Source organism: Hemibagrus wyckioides, linkage group LG16 (assembly GCF_019097595.1).
Source record: "Hemibagrus wyckioides isolate EC202008001 linkage group LG16, SWU_Hwy_1.0, whole genome shotgun sequence".
Lineage (NCBI taxonomy): Eukaryota > Metazoa > Chordata > Actinopteri > Siluriformes > Bagridae > Hemibagrus > Hemibagrus wyckioides.
In genome coordinates, this window is record NC_080725.1 from 16,859,619 (window position 1) to 16,877,840 (window position 18,222).

The 18,222-nt window shown below is 37.6% G+C and overlaps 2 protein-coding genes across 2 annotated transcripts; one reads left to right on the plus strand and one right to left on the minus strand.

The window, feature by feature from the left end:
- The first annotated feature begins 564 nt into the window (after nt 1-564).
- On the plus strand, nt 565-11,724 carry rassf6 (Ras association domain family member 6). The gene is made up of 11 exons (XM_058412259.1): nt 565-790; nt 1,604-1,680; nt 1,775-1,853; nt 4,432-4,595; nt 4,713-4,810; nt 6,982-7,172; nt 7,522-7,623; nt 7,782-7,833; nt 9,749-9,867; nt 9,951-10,048; nt 10,899-11,724. The coding sequence occupies exons 2-11, from the start codon at nt 1,622-1,624 to the stop codon at nt 10,972-10,974; spliced, it is 1,038 nt and encodes a 345-aa protein (XP_058268242.1). The 5' UTR covers nt 565-790; nt 1,604-1,621; the 3' UTR covers nt 10,975-11,724.
- A 141-nt stretch (nt 11,725-11,865) lies between these two features.
- On the minus strand, nt 11,866-13,818 carry si:busm1-57f23.1 (uncharacterized protein LOC368621 homolog). The gene is given in 5 exon segments (XM_058412260.1): nt 11,866-12,624; nt 12,904-13,005; nt 13,114-13,265; nt 13,603-13,762; nt 13,765-13,818. Coding segments are annotated over 5 exon segments (555 nt in total). The 3' UTR covers nt 11,866-12,537.
- Nucleotides 13,819-18,222: the final 4,404 nt, after the last annotated feature.

Sequence of the window (18,222 nt, forward strand, 5' to 3'; positions counted from 1 at the left end):
AAACAATTCTGTATCATGCGTATTAGTCACTGTTTGTGTGCGGAAATAACTGAGAGACATGACAAAGGTTAGAATTCAAAGTTCATGTTTGTTTTGTATTCAGGGAGTGGCCTCTGTCCAAGTGAACATCACTTTAAGATTTAAGGCAGATGGCTGTTCTTTGTACAAGCCACCTGTTTAACATAACAAAAATACAGTGGCAGATAGCAACTAGGGCATTTAAAGGGCAAGAGCGCAATAAAAACCATGTATACGGAAGTTACAGTTCTGATATCACGGGGTTATTGTGTGAATGTAAATGACAGGTGTAGGGGAAATCCAGCATTCAGCTTTGGTAATCAAAAGCAAAAGCAAAAGAAAAGAATTATTTTGTTCTTTCACTAAATGCTTTCAGTTCTACACATAATCAGATGGAAAGATAAGAATATATTGTATATATATGTTATGTAAATCGTGTTATGTCTCCATGGTTACTGCTTGTCAGTGCAGAAAGGGTTAATCGCTATTGTAGCCTGAGGTAAGAGGCGCGTACCTATGGGTGTGTCCATAACTCCACAACTTTCCAAGCTCTCCCAGAATGCTCAGAGGAGAGCTGAGTCGGATCGTGTTACAGCACAACACAGTCTGAATGCACCAGTCATTAACACCTGACTGGCATGCAAGTCCTCCCTCCTATCCTCCTATCCCTCACCGTCTTTAATATGCTCTTACAGGCTGGAAGTAGACTGTGAAGAGACATGGCACTGGTTCCAGAGTGAGTCTGCTGACACTGGATCTGAGCCGGCGACAGGTGAGAGTGACGTCGGACGTGTGTGTTTATGTTCATCTGGAGTAGCCGTGAGACAGGTTTCGATGGTGTAGTGTTCAAAGAGTAAATGTGGAATCTGACAGTGCTTAACTCCTGAATCTGATGAAGTGGTACACTGACATGGTTTAGCCTTTTGGGAGCTTGAGATGACATTTTCCTGTTCGGGATATAGAACTATAGGGAAGAAATACGTTAACCGGATTTTTTATTTGTTTGTGAAACGTGCTCATTGAACTAATGAAAGTGAAATATTATAGACATACTGGTGTATCTTGCTCCTGGAACTATTTTGAATGGATTTTAATTTAACCTTTCCTCCAATCACAGCACATATTAACACAAAGACACAAAAACACACTATGAGCTGCTCACATAACCAACAAAGTGAAAGTACAGCCACAACCACAACACACACACACACACACAGTTTCCAAACCTCACAGCGTATTCCAGACCAAAAAAAAAAGCTGCCCAGTTGAGTCTACAAGAACTTTCTGGTTCCTCACATATTAGCACAGCAATATTTGACTCGCCATGAGTCAAATAGCAGAGATTCCAATCCTGACAGGACAAGTTTGGACACAGTGATTAAGGAAATCAATGGACTGTGCCAGTAACAACTGTCTAAATGTATCAACAGTGAAGTGATTGACTTCATGAATAGGAGACTCTGCAGTACGTCAAGGGGTTTAAAAAAAGGACTGGTGTGTGTGTGTATATATATATATATAAAACAAATGAGAGGCTTGGGTTTTTCTAAGAAAAAAAAAAAGAAAAAATGCTCTATTTTGGCAGAACTGTCTGGTTTCAGAAATGTCTACGTCTCAGCCACGCATGCTCGTCCACATCGGGGATGGAAGAACTTTTTCAAGGTTAGTGACAAACCTTTTGATTTATTTAGGCTTTTTCATTTTTATTTTATTATATCAGTTTAATAGAATGTACTTTGCTTTCTCATACACGCAGGGCAAGGTTCCTGTCTTTACTAAACACTTACAACTGCTTTCTGAAGGACAAGACACAACTGCAGCTCACTGTCATCGAGGTAACTATTACAGAAATCGTCTGTTGCATGAAGAGGACACTGTTTTTATACCAGTGTGATTTTTTGATTGCGTATTTTGCATTTTTAGTATTCAGATAAGCTCTTAATAACATGTTATCGTTCCTACAGTAACGTCATGCACACTTTTACTGAAGAAACTCCGTAAACTTGTCAGGGTAACTGTCAATATAGTGATTTTTCTGATGCTTATTTAGCATTTTTGGAAGGAGGCCCTAACTTTCAGTGCTTTGGAACAGTCTCTGTAACATGACAAACAGTATTTTTGTCACAGTAATGGTCAAAAAAATACTATAAAAATTATGACGTTATCTCAGGAGCACTGAGCATTTATTTAAGGCAATTTTTATGACTATAAAACGGGTTATGGCTAACCCAATTCTTTTTCATTTATTGATCTATTTATGTTTTCAAGCAATATCATACTAGCTATAGCGTGTGGTTATACCGAACATCAACAACGGTTGGGATTTGGCTGTAGGTGATCCCAGCTATGCCGATATTCAGTATAAATACGTGAATGCTAGTACAGTACTACTGCTTTTATACAAGAGTTGTATAAACAAGAAACTCTCTCTATTTTGGTGCCGCGACTCGAAATAAATCCCAAAGAAGCCACACTCCATATACACCATCGGTTCGATGGTTAGCTAGCTAGATTTGTACGTTTTCATTAGAGGTGTTTTTCTGGTAAAATCGCTATTCCTTCCATGTTCATCTGACAAGCTTTCATTTTCCCGAAAATAATTATTGTTTCCATGGCAGCAGATGATGTTTCAGACACAATCGTAGTAGCCGAATACGATTTACAGGGTGAATTTGTTTATATGTACGGCACTCAACCAATCAAATTACAGGACTGGAAATAATTGTATAACACCAAACTATAAAAATACATGTTTAAGGAAATACGAAATGCAATAAACAATTAATTTGCATTATTGGTGCTTCCAAGGATAAAAAATAAATCTTTTTAATTGGGAATATTCTCTAATGAGCAGTGTTAACTATCCTCCATACTGCAACAATTATAGTTCCTGCTCAGTGCTAAACTTAGTGTGCTATTTCCTGTGTTCCTATTTCATGTTTACTAATGTGTTGGTGCTAAATTCTGCTGTTTGTGCTGCATGACAGTGATTTTTTCCCTCTTTGCTGGTTGTTGGTTGGCTAAATGTCAGTAAATTATTATGAAGCAGTGTATCTCTAAGGCATTTGAAAGGTGTGCATTGTATCGGTTAATTGATTTACCATGCATGGAATATTGCTGAACGAGGCGATCATTGAACTGATAGAGTTTTATTTTTACAGTCTGGCAGCATATCATTTCTTTAAGTATTTGTTAGATTTAGCTGGATGAAACTACTGCTGAAATGATTACCACACATTTTGTAAAGCCTGGATAAATGTTGGCAAATTTCCCGTCATAAATAGCACCTGCTTACCGAGACAACGAATAATGTGTCTTGAAAATATAACTGAAGTCTGTTAACTGACTGAGATTGTCAACTTGACTTGTTTTCTCCTTCATGGATGTCTGATAAATGTTCAAATAATGGAGCATATGCTAAAATATCCGGCAGCATGTCACTGGTTGCTTAACAGAGAATTAGCAATCTTGCTACGATTAGATTCCTGAAGGTGTGTTGTGAAAACAAATGCCTTAGAGATGGACTCAGAAAGAAATTTTGTAAGATGTAAGAGGGAAAAAATCGGATATTGTGCCGTGCCACAAAGCAAAAATGGTTCAGGAATGGTTTGATTAACACAACAACGAGTTTGTGGTGTTGACTTGGCCTCGAAATTCCCCAGATCTCCATCCAATCGAGCATCTGTGGGATGTTCCAGACAAACAAGTCTGATCCATGGAGGCCCCACCTCAGATACCACATCACACCTTCATGAATCTAATGTAATGTATCTGTGAAATCTAGCTCCTAACCTTAGCTAATATTTCAAGACACAAGTGAAAGTGATATTTCACTAATTACCATTTTTATAGACAACATAAATGTAAATGGTATCAGAATCCTTTCAGCTGGACAACCAGGAAAAACTTCCTTACAGACATGCTAACTAGCATAAGAATGTAGGATTGGTTTCTGTCCTTCACATGGTTTATATTGCAAGAAATGTACTGCTGTTTATTACATTTATAATTATATTATATGGGGAAGATGTGTAAAGGGTGGAGTAGAAGTGCAAGGCAGTGAAGTGAAACATAAGTGTCCTAGCGATGTAGTGTAGAGTAATAATGGGAAAATAAAACTTCATGCAATCAGTATTTTCTCCTATCAGTGTTTGTGCACTTCACCTCATGCCACATATCTAACTTAGAGTAGGTACATTTCTTTGCAGTCCTTGTTTCTTCCAAACCACAAGGGGGCTTCCAAAACCACTGCAAAAAAAACAGGATGTGTTCCACAAGATGTGGAAAATGTCCCTGGAAACTTCCTATAAAGAACGATAACTTAAAAGAAAAGTAAACCCCAGCATTATAGACTGTGTCACTCCATTTATTAACCCTAACAGTCTGTTAATGTGACATGTCATGTTCCTGCAGAACCCTGCTGGTCAGGTGGCCCTTGAGGGATTACTTGTCATTTCTTGGGGCATGAAGAGACCAATCCGCCTCAAAATCCAGGATGAGAAACAGATGGTTGCATTGGATCGCTCCAAGTCTCAGGAACATTCTCCAGACCCCATCAGCCCACTTGGAAATAAGAGGTTATTGGAATATATAGAAATTCTTTAAATTTAGTCAAATAAATCTTATGCAGACGTCTTGATTGATCTTTGATAATCAATAATGAGAAAACATTTTTGTGTGTATGTTTTGTTCAGGGGAATGACCCGATGGGGAGAATTTGACAATCTCAATCACATTGATGAACTTGAAGAAAGTGCTCAAGATGGTTCAGAGACAGTCGACAATGCTGGAGGTTAAACACATTTTTTATTTAAAATATTGTCTTATGCACATGCTTTTATGCCAGACACACCATGTTATTGTGCTATACTCTTTTTATTGTTTAGATTTTTAGATCTAAAGTACAATAATATATATATATAAATATAAATAATACTACTAGGGAGCACAGAGGCTTAACAGCTTACCTCTCAAGTCTCCCAAGTCTAAAGACATGCATTGTAGGCTGATTGGTATCTCTATATTGTCCATAGTGTGTGAATGGGTGTGCAAGTGTATGCGATTTTGCCCTGTGATGGGTTGTTTCTCCGTCCAGGGTGTATCCTGTCTTGTACCCCGAGTTCCCAGTGATACGCTCCTGGCTCCCTGTGACTCTGTGTAGGATAAACGGTACAGAGAATTAATGGATGGATGGATGATACTAATACTACTACTACTTATAATGATTATGATGAACATTTTGCCATGTAGTGAACCTGATTAGTGTCAGACCTCTGTTACATGTTCCATTTTTTTTGAAAAGATGTACTCCCAGTCTAAACAATGCTACTCACTCCTGCCTAACTAACAAAAAAAAAATAGTTTTAGTAACATTAAATACAATCAATTTCTGCAAACATTGGATATGACAAACAAAAAAGGGGACCTGATATGTACAACTGTTTTTTCTTTCTTTCATAAGATATATTGCAAAGATTAGGACGGGGGAAATGGGGATTTGGCCTCCATGGTGGATAATGGTTGTACCAGATGATGGGAAATAAAGTGAATTGCAGATTCCGCAGTGTAAACTCATTTCCCATGCATGGACTGAAATTGCAACTCACTTTTTCTGTCATTTTAGGCTAGTTAAAGGTTATTTTGGGTGAGGGTTAGGGTTATAACCTGCCTAATATTGTGTTGGTTCCCCTAATGCTGCCAAAACAGCCCTGACCTGCTGTGGCATGGACTCTACTAGATTCCTGAAGGTGTGCTGTGGTATCTGACACCAAGAGGTGGGGCCTCCATGGATCAGACTTGTTTGTCCAGAACATCCCACAGATGCTCTACTCGATTGAGATCTGGGAAATTTGGAGGCCAAGTCGACACCTCAAACCCGTTGTTGTGTTAAACAAACCATTCCTGAACCATTTTTGGCACATTATCCTGCTGAAAGAAGCCACAGCCATCAGGGAATACTGTTTCCATGAAGGGGTGTACATGGCCTGCAACAATGCTTAGGTAGGTGGTACATGTCAAAGTAACATCCACATGGATGTCAGGACCCAAGGTTTCCCAGCAGAACATTGCCCAAAGTATGACACTGCCTTCCCTGGCTTGTCTTCTTCCCATAGTGCATCCTGGTGCCATGTGTTTACCAGATAAGCCACGCACTAATAGATAATAGATACTGACCACTGCAGACCGGGAACACCCCACAAGAGCTGCAGTTTTGGAGATGCTCTGATCCAGTCGTCTAGCCATCACAATTTGGCCCTTAGTCAAACTCGCTCAAATCCTTACGCTTGTCCATTTTTCCTGGTTCTAACACATCAACTTTGAGGACAAAATGTTCACTTGCTGCCTAATATATCCCACCCACTAACAGGTGCCATGATGAGGAGATCATCAGTGTTATTCACTTCACCTCTCAGTGGTCATAATGTTATGCCTGATCAGTGTATATTAGGTAAATAGCTTGAGCAAATGTATTGGACAATCAAGCATGCTTGAAATAAATGGTCAAAAGCAGAAAGACCGCTCAAGAAAACTGAAAATTAATTACACAAATTTTAAGATAATCAAGGACAGGGATAAATACAACAGCAATACTGAAACAGTGATTAGGCCTGTGTTGTTCTCGTAGAATATACAATAGAGGTATGTCATTAAATCAAATAATGGGTTTATCTTAGTTACATGGTTTTTCCTTTTGATAACAGGTTACAGGAATAAGCCAGAGAACCCTTATATTTCAACATCTTCCTCATGACCTGGAGTGTGGGGCATGTTGATGTTTTATGCAGCTGTTATAAGCCTCAAAGGCAGCAGAATGACTCTAAACCTGTACCTTTAAAATAATGTTAGTCTAATAACCTTAACCAGCTGCAAATGCATTGAATAGTAAATTCTTTAAAATTCTGCATTTGCAGAAAAGTCATTTACAAGATGATTGACACATTCAGTTTTCCTCTTCATATCTAGACTACAGGCAATATGAGAGCCAGACGCTGAGGTTGGCACGACACGAACCCGTGGCAGAGAGCTCCGTCCTGTTCCGCAGCAGGAGTGACGCCTCTCTGGTGAAGAAGAGAGTGAAGACCAAAGGGGCTGAAGAGAGACAGAGTAACAGAAAACATCGCTTCTCAATTAATGGCCATTTCTATAACTATAAGGTCAGAGAATAAATGAGAGATTGGTGTTTGGCCCTGTAGTTACTTGTAATGTAAAATTTGAAAAATGTGCCTCAGCATATGTAAAACACTTTTTTCTCTTCATGCACTCGCTCACCACTTATTAAAAAATGTTTATTTTAGCATTTCCCCAATGGAACACTTTTTTTTACACTAATTTTTACACTAATTTTACATCCATTAAATGCAGATTATTGATTTTTTATTCTGGATTTTATTCAGTGCAGCTGAGTATTTGTAAAATTTTGTTTTAAGGATGCACTATATCTGTGTAGCTGCTTTGTAATGATGTCCATTAAGGGGCATTAAACTTCCAAGTTCAACTTTTCAGACATCGATATTTACGCCATCCTATGGGACGACCACAAACGTCCGCATAACCAGCACAATGGGGACGCAGGAGGTCATCTGGCGGCTCCTAAATAAATTTAAGGTATACCTTTAATCATCATTTCAGTAGTGTATACCTTTTGAAAGATGCATGTAGGTGCATCTGTGTTAGTTTATTAATTCTCTCATTTCTAACTTATTTTATTATTATTATTATTGTTATTATTATTATTATTATTATTATTATTATTATTATTGCAGATAGAAAATGATCCCAGTGAATTTGCCTTGTATTGCATTCATCAAAGTGGAGGTATGTGTGCTTTAAAATGTCTTTGTACTTGAAGTTCTTTCCAATGAATTACACACTTGTTTTCCTAAGCCACATGGTCCAGTTTCTAAATATAGATTAAAAGGTATCTTTCCTGAAAATGCCTACAATAAAAATGCACATAATTTATTTTATAGATGCTTTTATTCTAGGAAATTATTGTGGTATAACGCAAGCGGTGGAGGATTATAGGCCTTGCAGAATTACAGTGTAGTCGTGGGATTGAAATCATTGGCCTCCGTTTTATGAATCCTTCCACTGCCTTAGTATTTTTAGGGCATATTCATTTGTAGACAGCCAGTTTATATTATGTGCACTTTCTTAAGGGCAAAACTAAGGTTTATTGGTGAAGGGAGAGAAAGTTTATTCAGACAACCTCGAGGCTACACTTTGCTTTAGCAGCAGCTCTCCCTGAGGATTATCAGCGATGTTCAGTTGCTATTCTGCAGCTTTACATTTCCCTTTGTAAATAGCTACTGTTTGCTGAACTAACTTTAGATTGGACTGCTATAGAGCCCCTGAGGTTACACGGTGGTTATTTCTCAACAAGGTGTGGGCATAAATGAATATATCCAGGCCATGGGTTATGTTACTTGTGGGTAAATTTCCCATGTTTCAAATTTCTGTAAAGATCATGAGTTATGATCTATTTCATGGCCACAAAATACTTGTGGAAGCTATTGTATTTTTAAAAAATCAAGATAGGTCAGATTAAACCACTGTGGCCACAGGAACATAAACGTAATGATCAATCACTCACTCACACAGTCATGGTTCATCCCAAAACCAGGATCCGGGAATATACCCTGGTGAAGTCCATCACAGGGCACAAGCTTTGAGAAAGTTACTATTGTAACTTTGATATTAGATATCTCATGTCCAAAATATAACCTCAATATATTCATTTGTAGCCACATATTAAAAAAATAACCACTCCATTACCTCCATTTGCCTGAATGTCATTGCTTCCTTTCACACAAACCACTTCCACTTATCAGTAACCTCACAGCTTCCTCACAGTTCTGCTCGTATTGCTATGGAGGAACTTAGTAATAGTTAGCTGATGTCTGATCTAATCTTACAGCCACATACTTCCTGATGCTTCCTGAGCTGTTCATGAGTATGTGTCTGATAAGAAGAACAGCTTTGTATGGCATGATGAATTAAGGGAAAGTCGAGTGAGCTTCACATCAACGTTCGTGTGGTTCTTTCATATATCAATAATTGTCTTGGCAAGTTAACGATGTCCCATGACTTATATCGAAGGATTGTTATTACTGATTATTGGAGCAGTATCGACCCAATATCTAGGATACTAGTGGGCTAAATAGAAACACACCAAAGTCAAAACTTCACTCTTGGGGGGAAAAAACAGGCCAACGTTTTTTTGTGTGTTTTTTTTGCAGATCAGTTAGGACCAACTTCAAGGTAATATAGTAGTAATATAGCACAGCTTCTTGACAGCCTGTATATCATCTGTTTGAGGCTGCTGTCTCTTTGTAACATTAACACAAGTGTATTAGATAAAACTCCATGCAAAGTTCAAGATTTGAAAAGGAATTGGAAAAGCTATTCAGTTTAAGCTTATGTTGCTTCGGTTTTTGTTTGTTTGTTAGCATGTTATTCACTGCTAAATTGAAAGCAACCTAAATTAGCTCAACCTGCTCTGGGGCATCAAAGAGGCAAGCTCAACTAGGGAAGCGGTAGCTTGGTGGTTAATGTGTTACTGATTAGAAGGTTGTGAGTTCAAATCCCAGGTCCACTGAGCAAGGCCCTTAACTCTCAATTGCTCAGTCGTATAAAACGAGATAAAATGGAAGTTGCTCTGGATAAGTGCATCTGCCAAATGCCAGAAAACTAAATAAAAAAGCTGAATGCAGATATCTCTGTTTGAAAGAAAGGAAAAAGCTGGGCAGCTCAGACCTTCCACTTTGGGAGCGTTTTCTTCAAGGGCCATCTGAGGACATCATGAGAGTCTTCCTCATGGACACTGATGAACAGGAAGTTAGCATGGACGTAAGTGGACTCCTCCAGCATCCATTACTGTAAGGCTTAAAGTCAAATAAAACTCAATCTAACCCTCAGCATTGCTTTTTTAGGTAGCACAGTATGTGAATTTAGAGCTGCCCATTCTCCACCGGGTTCTACGGAAGCTACACGAGGAGGAGAGCAAAGAGGTACAGCGTGTCGTCAACAAGTAAGTCCCACCGGATGGTTCGAATGTAGCTTTGAACTCAGTAATGGTTAAAGGGCGAATTTTAACTGCAGTAGACAGTGCACTCTAATACCAATAGTATGTCTAGTAAGTCTTTCATCAGAGAAAGCACACCTAGTGTACTTATATAACTTATTTAGGGTACCGCTGTGGTCCTTTCTAACTAATGGTGGTCCTTACATAAGAAATAAAACACGTTGAGTCGTCCTGTCATAGGATAGTAATCAATGATGCGGTGGTATAATTGAATTGTATTATTTTCCTATAACAGTTTTATTTCACAGCAGGTTACCAATGTTTATGATTTTTATGATATTTTTTAACCATTTATAGTTATATTTTATGTTATCACAAAAAAAGAGGGCCTGGTGAGAGAAATTGTGTATAGTCTCACTATTTTCTCTTATTTAAAATGTACAAAAAATGTACAGAAAAAGACTTTCCCATGGTGGAAAACTTACTGAATATTGACAGTCTTGGTAAATACACACCTGCTTACAGAAATGCTCAGCTTATCAAGGATTATCTGTCTTCTTTATTAAAAAGCAGCACGTTTATTATTATATAAGTTGAGATGTTACTATAGAAACCACAAGGTATTAGAAAAAGGTCTTGTGCTCTACAGTCAGAGCCAATCAGCCAATCAGAATTTTCAAGAGCGCTGTGGTATGAAACTAATCCACATTTAAATCTAGTCCACATTCCATTACCCTTGTGACTGATACAGTGTATTCTGCAAAGCACAAAATATTTCACTTGACTGAAATGACCTGGTGAATGCATTATGCTCATGATGAACAAGTGGTTAATGAGATATTTGCTCTTCCTGCAGGTACAGGCACGAGCACAGTCTCCTAACACAATGCCTGAACTCAAAGTTGACACCAAAGACAGAGACGACCGTGTGAAAGAAAAAATCCTGGAAGACTAAAAGACTGGAAGTGTTTCTTTTTTTCCCCCCGTTCAGTTCCATAAGCGGATTTATAGACGTTCAGGTTTTGAAGTTTTATTCTAAAATGTAATATAAACTGTTCAACTCTATGGAACTGTCCTGTATGTTGTAATAATGTATCAGTCTTACTGGAATTTTCAATTCTGCTGGTTCAATTACAAATATTATTAATAGACATTAGTCTAAATGAGCGCTAACCAGGGAAAATAGGAGGGGGGGGGGGAGCGTCAGAGGCAACTGGAAAAATAGTGTCCTGTCTGGTAATGAGTAATGAGGCTCCAACTGGTGTGTTACCGCAGGGCTTTGGCAGTCCTGCCCTCAGTCTGCTGCGCTGAGTAAATGCTGAACACTGTAACTCTCCCATAGAAGCTCCATCATCATTACCATCACCATCCAAGTCCAACTTTCCAGCTGAATGTTATGTGTTTATTATCATGTACATTTATGCTTGTGTGCAAAGGCTTGTGTTCCCTTTAAGAGTTTCTGGTTGAGAAAATGTATTTCTACAAAACCAATAACATGATGAGGATGATGATGATGATTATTGTTGTTGTGGTTGTTGTTAAGTATATGATGAATCTTAATCCCTAATTAATAAGAATAAGTATTATTGGATTTTTTTTGTGCTGTCTTTTAATAATGAAATGGTTATGTTTCCTCAGGCATTGTAACAATCCTATATATATATAAAGTAGATAGACAGACAGACAGACAAAAGACATACATACACACTCACACACACACCTGTATGAAGCTTCTCTGTGTATATCATCTTTTAAGTTAACTCTAAAGGTATACAGACTTTTGCCCGTACCTGTTTTGTGGATGCAATAATTAACAGAAAGTCTAAAGTTATGCCTGTTTATTTCCGTAACATACATTTATTTCAGCCTTTTATATAGCAATAACATTTTCCCAATTTCTAGTATGAAAATAATAAAGCCCTTCCAGAGGGAGCGATTCTGTATTAACACATCAATAAGGCACAAGCTTTTACTGACAGGTGACAAATGAATGGAAATGCTGCTATACACTGTCTATATGATGCTGTGTGAGCAATTAATGTATACATTTAGTTATTTTGCTGGCATGGTTTGGCACCACTTGTCCCAATAGAGAGAAAACTGCAAATGAATACAATGACTTTTCTGACTGATCGCTTCATGAAACATTTCCAACCTGATGAGACTGGACTCTTCCAGCATGACCCTGCCTCAAAACACAGGGCACTGAATAGTATGACGAGAATGAAAATGCTGTCAATCATATACTTTGGCTTTCTTATTCACCAGATCTCAACTAATTCAACATCTGTCGAAGATTTTGGATAGACGTGTTCTTCACCACTATCATTATATCATCATCATCATCATCATCATTATTAAAACACCAATTCAGGGAATATATTTTCTGGCTGTGCATCATGGCTCCTGTTATTTTGTCCTTTAATTTGTCACCTGTCAGTATATCTCTAAACACTGTATAGTTTTCTTCACGTGATTGGGGTAGAAATCTGCTTTTATGTGGATTTTTTGTTGCAAGACATCTCCACAGTATATTCCTCGTTCCTTGGGTTGTACTCAACGTCAAACTTGCACCTGAGCTGCTAAAAAAAGGAAATTTAAAAAACCAAATTAGCAAAACAGTGTAAAGAATGTGAATTCTAGGCTATAAAGTAAAAAAAAAAACGCACTTTAAATATAGAAAACTGACAAATAATAATAGTTAAATAAATAATATCAGTGACAATAAGAATACCAAAAATACTATAATACATAAAATATATGATAACATTGCTTATGTGTTAAAAAAAAATATTTAAGACAAGAAAAAATAATTGTAATTGAACAAAAGAATGCCATTATACAGAATACAAAATAAATACCTTTTTAGCCATAACACAGGAATCCAGATCTTGAGGCTCAGTTTTTAGGCACTTTGTCTTTCCTATGATGGCATTGATCCTGTAGTTTATAACATTAGTGACCTGGAAAGTGAAAGCGCACACAATGCAATGAGTCAGAATCCAGTCCAGTGAGTCCGATGTGCACATAAGCTATTATTAGAAATCAAAGAAGCAGAAAAGATGCTGTACCTTTGTTTGTGCAGATGTTATCTCAACAAGCTTAAAGAGCTTCTTAGCCTTGGATTTCACGTTAAATCTCTCCACAGCTTTTTGGGCAGCCTGTTGGACATCTTCCTGATTGGGGTTGACTACAGACCAATCTCCTAGAGGCTGCACACGACCTAAAAATGGGGCCATATATATAATTTATATATATATATATATATATATATATATATATATATAATTTATATATATATATATATATATAATTTATATATATATATATATATATATATATATATATATATATATATATATATATATATATATGTATATATATATATAAACTTTATTACTGTCAGATTAGATATATTACTAGAGACAATACAAGGTATTGTATTTGCATATGGAGAATATTTTAATGTCATCCCAGTAAAGCATAAAATTACTTTCTGTCTTCTGGAATTTATATATAATAAAATAATAAATACCAAAAATACCGAAAAGTCTACTCACGTACGACAATCTCTTCCTCTAGCACATCTTGAGCATGGCTCCAGTGCACTGCTGAGAGGACAGAAAGAAGCAGGATGAGGTACAGTTTCATGACTGGAGCTGAGTGCTGGTGCTGTCTGAAACAAGGAGAAGCAGTGTGTGACGGAGAGGAAAATACAACTGAAATAGTTCCTTCAGCTTGGGAATGTATAACTGCGCTGACAGCTCCACACCCATGCTAGCAGAGTGGGTGGAGTGTGTTAGCTTTAGAAACTGCCTGACTCTGTGTGTGTGTGTGTGTGAGTCAGAGAACATCCCTCTCATTGTGTATTATTGTGTCTCTATAGCTTTGTGTGTACTAATAGTGAGTCAGTATGTATGTATATATGTCTCAGAAAACCTGGATGATGTGGCTGTGACTTAATTCTGGGTTTGGACCAAGATTGTATAATCAATTCTGAATCAGTTCATTATGTAATCAAGTCACAATTCTCCTGCGCCATCACATCATCTTTGAAAAGATGACAGAGGGAAGATTGAAGCTTGATTCTCTAAAACGTTCACTAGAAATTTACTTTTGAATGAAGTACCACTTTCAGTTTAAGAAAGCCTGTGGGTTTTTTTTTTTGTAATTATATATATAACAAAAAATGTCATAATCTCCACAGGCCAGAATTACCTGTGGGTCTAACAATCAATGTTTTACTAACCTTTTTATAAATATTGTATTTTTTGCTAATTTTACTAAATATACCTTTTTTTTTGCAAATATTTGATGTTAATTTTAGATTAATCATTGATATTAAATGCTGTACATTTAAATATAGATCCCGTCATGTATGATAAAGCCAATAAAAAATTATTTAAACTCTTATTCTGATAAATCAGCTGTTATCTTATTCTGAGCATGCCGTTTGAGTTTTTTCTAAACTAATGCTGAATTCAAGGTGAAGGATTTTGTGAAGTGGAAGGACAGATACAAGTAGAGACAAGGACATTAAATTCATTCCTCCGTCCATTTTCTGTAGTGCTTATACTACACAAGGTCACAGGGAACCTGGAGTCTATCCGAGGGGACTCTGGGCCCGAGGCAGGAGACACCCTGGACACACACACACACACAAACCATGGACAATTTAGAGATTCATTCAGTCTACAATGCATGTCTTTGGGCTGAGAGAGGAAACCCCCCCAAAGCACAGGGAGAACATGCAAACTGCATCCCAGTGGTATGAGGCAAATGTGCTTACCTAAAAGCCTACTTTAAACAGACTTCAGTGTGGTCTGATGCTGTAATTTGTCAGCATATTTATAGGTCAGTCTGGCGAATATAATTACCATTCAAACAGCTCACGCTGAGGAACAATATGGAAAGTGCTCCATAGTGACACACCCCTAGCTGCACATAAAGGCCGTGACAAAACAATCCAGCGGTGGTCACACAAAGTGTGATCGATGCTGACACACCACTCACAGGCCGCCCCTAATCCCAGCACTCAGTGTTTACCAGAAATTCACATTTATGAGCCTAACTCCTGAAAATAACCAGTGACAGGGTGGTGTGATGTGGAGTGGAGTTACCACTTACTGGTATCTCTTATACCACAGACGTTTGCCATCATTTTTTTTTCATATATTACTCAATTGCAAGTCATGCTTTAACCAAGATTCAAGATTCAAGATGCTTTATTGTCATTTCAACCACATATAGCTGGCGCAGTACATAGTGAAATGAAACAACGTTTCTCCAGGACCTGGTGCTACATAAACATACAACAACAAAGAGTTCAACACAAAACAACAAACAACACCACAGAGCTAGGACAGAAGTTTGTCTTAGCCATGTAAAGTGCACAGTGTGCAGCTAGGTGCAAACAGAGCATAGACAAGACAGTGGAGAAGACAATAAATACAAGAAAGACAACACAAAAAGAACACAGGACACTTAGCGCCAAAAAAGAAAGAAAAGAACATGTGTACTGGAATGTAAGTGAAATAAAATAAGATAAAATGAAATGATGTAAAAAAATATTGTGCAAAAATACACCAGCAGCAGTTGACGTAGTGCAAATAGAAATAAACATAAATATAACTATAGCAGCGGATGACAGGTAGAGATAGTCCAATAAATAATGAACAATATAAATTATGTGTGTGCGTGTGTGTGCGTCCACACAGTCAAGAGAGAGTGTGTGTGTACATGTGAGTGAGAGAGACAGAGAGTTGTATACAGTTCAGTCTTGAGTGAGAGTGTGTGTGTGTGTGTGTGTGTGTGAGAGAGAGTGTAGGACAGTTCAGTCCTGGGTGTTGAGGAGCCTGATGGCTTGAGGAAAGAAACTGTTACACAGTCTGGTTGTGAGGGCCCGAATGATCCGGTACCTCTTACCAGATGGCAGGAGGATGAAGAGTGTGTGTGAGGGGTGTGTGGGGTCAGCCACAATCCTGTTAGCTTTGCGGATGCAGCGTGCGGTGTAAATGTCATTTCTAATTTCAACTACTCTATATAGAACATGAAACATGGCTATTTTTATGTTATCAGTTACAGCAGCTAGAAACAGTCATTCCCTCTCTCTTTATTTCCTTTTTCCTGAAATCATTAAGTTAAAAAAAAAAAAGCAAACACAGCTTGTCATGTTACTGACAAAGTCTTTCCCATAACAGAAAAAAATCCAGACCGTTACCCAGCACTAACTCTTTCAATAAATGTTAAATAGACCAAGCGTCACCATATCGACAATTATAAGATTATCTTTCTTAAAGGACTAGATATTTCCAATTTATTTTGATATTTTCAATTTCTTTGTTATTGGAGGTTGATTTCATGGAGCGTCTATCGCACAGTCGGGCTTAAAGAAATGAAAATACGTTCAAATGAGTGCATTTATATAAACCTGTGAATTGTCATGAACCACTGTCAGAGCTGCTCTTACAATAATGTAATCAACACCATCGGACCAAGCTTTCATACCACTGTGGTGTGAAGTATAATTATACTGTATAAGTAGATAATAATGCACAGTGGCTTAGTGGTTAGCACTGTTGCCTCACAGCAAGAAGGACCTGGGTTCAAATCCCAGGTTCAAACAGGCAGGGGCCTTTCTGTGTAGAGTTTGCATGTTCTCCCTGTGTGGGTTTCCTCCCACAGTCCAAGGACATGCTTCTAGGCTTATTGGAGTCTATAAATTGCCTGTAGTGTGTGAATGAGAGTGTGAGTGTGCCCTGCGATGGGTTGGCACTCTGTCCAGAGTGTATCCTGCTATGATGCCTGAGATAGGCCCAGGCTCCCTGTGACCCGAGTATAGATCGGATAAGTGATACAGACAGTGAAGTAATGTACACTATAATTATATAATACTGTGAAGTATATGTACTGTAGATTTCAAGCATGAAGTCATAATCTTAAGAATTGTTTTTACTACAAGTCTACATTTTTTGAAAGTTTCGAAACATTAAGTGTAATTCAGTTGTTTATGTATAGAAAGTTTTTTTTGTAGAATCTTGAAACAAAGAGAAGAACTGTTTTAGAAAGCTTTGGAGGCCAGTGATACTTTATTATCCAATAAATCCTTAAAGAACCCTTAAAAAAAACTTTTTATAAGAGTGCTGTATGAAGTCATGTTGGGTTGGTCAATGAGATCACGCAGATTCACACCGCCGTGGTGTAACTTAATGCGTCATGCACACTGACACTAGTTGTACCACAAACAAAGACATGTTTAACCCTAACAGATCTGCCCTTGCATTTATATGTTGGTTTGGTTTTTTTCCCTGTGCTAATAGAAATAAGTCATTCTGTTAAACAAACTATCATGTACATTTTTGTAGTGAAAATGAAGAACACCTTGTCCTGTTGAATTTCTATTTCATTTCCTGCATCGATTTTTTGTTGTTGTAGTAGATAAGAGCACTCTCGTGGCAAACCCATTATTTAATATCTGTAATTATGTAACATATGAAACATCTTGAATATTCTAAAAATGGTCCAGAGAGAGTCGGAACATGTCCAGGCCAGACTGAAGCTAAGCAAAATAAATACTGCATGTAGAAAATCCTTCTTGTTGCTTTAGGCTAAATCATAAAAAGAAAATAAATGGCCTCAGAGAGAGAGACTGCAAAAGATGAGCTGATTGTTTGGACTGTAAAGCTTTGTTTCAAGGCTTTAACCTTAAAAGACTGTCTGTCTGGCTTCAAACTGAATCAAACTCTCAATTCCTCCTTTACTCAGTGTCACATCTTTGGTTAGCCTGGTTAAAATAAAAGGTGTCAGAGTCCCTCTCAGAGTGGACACACTACAGGCTGGTCCAGAATCTTCTCCAATGACCTATTACTGCTATAAACTTGCAAAAACTCATCAACTCAATAAAATAAACTTCAGGCTTGGATGAGAAGGAGCAAACTCGGCTTTACCATAGTAATATGATTCATAACAACACCACCACCACCAAATTGGCAGTCAAATACAAAGGGTCAGGCTCGGTGCAGTCAAGTGCGATGGCCTGTAAAAAAAAAATCCCCCCAATTTATCCTGGCATCCTTACTCCTCCTGTTGCTTATTTTTCTTAAGATTGTTTTGACTTATTAGCAAACTTTTTCTCAGAATTATCATACACTATAAAATTTTAGCATTTGTTTATTTATTTT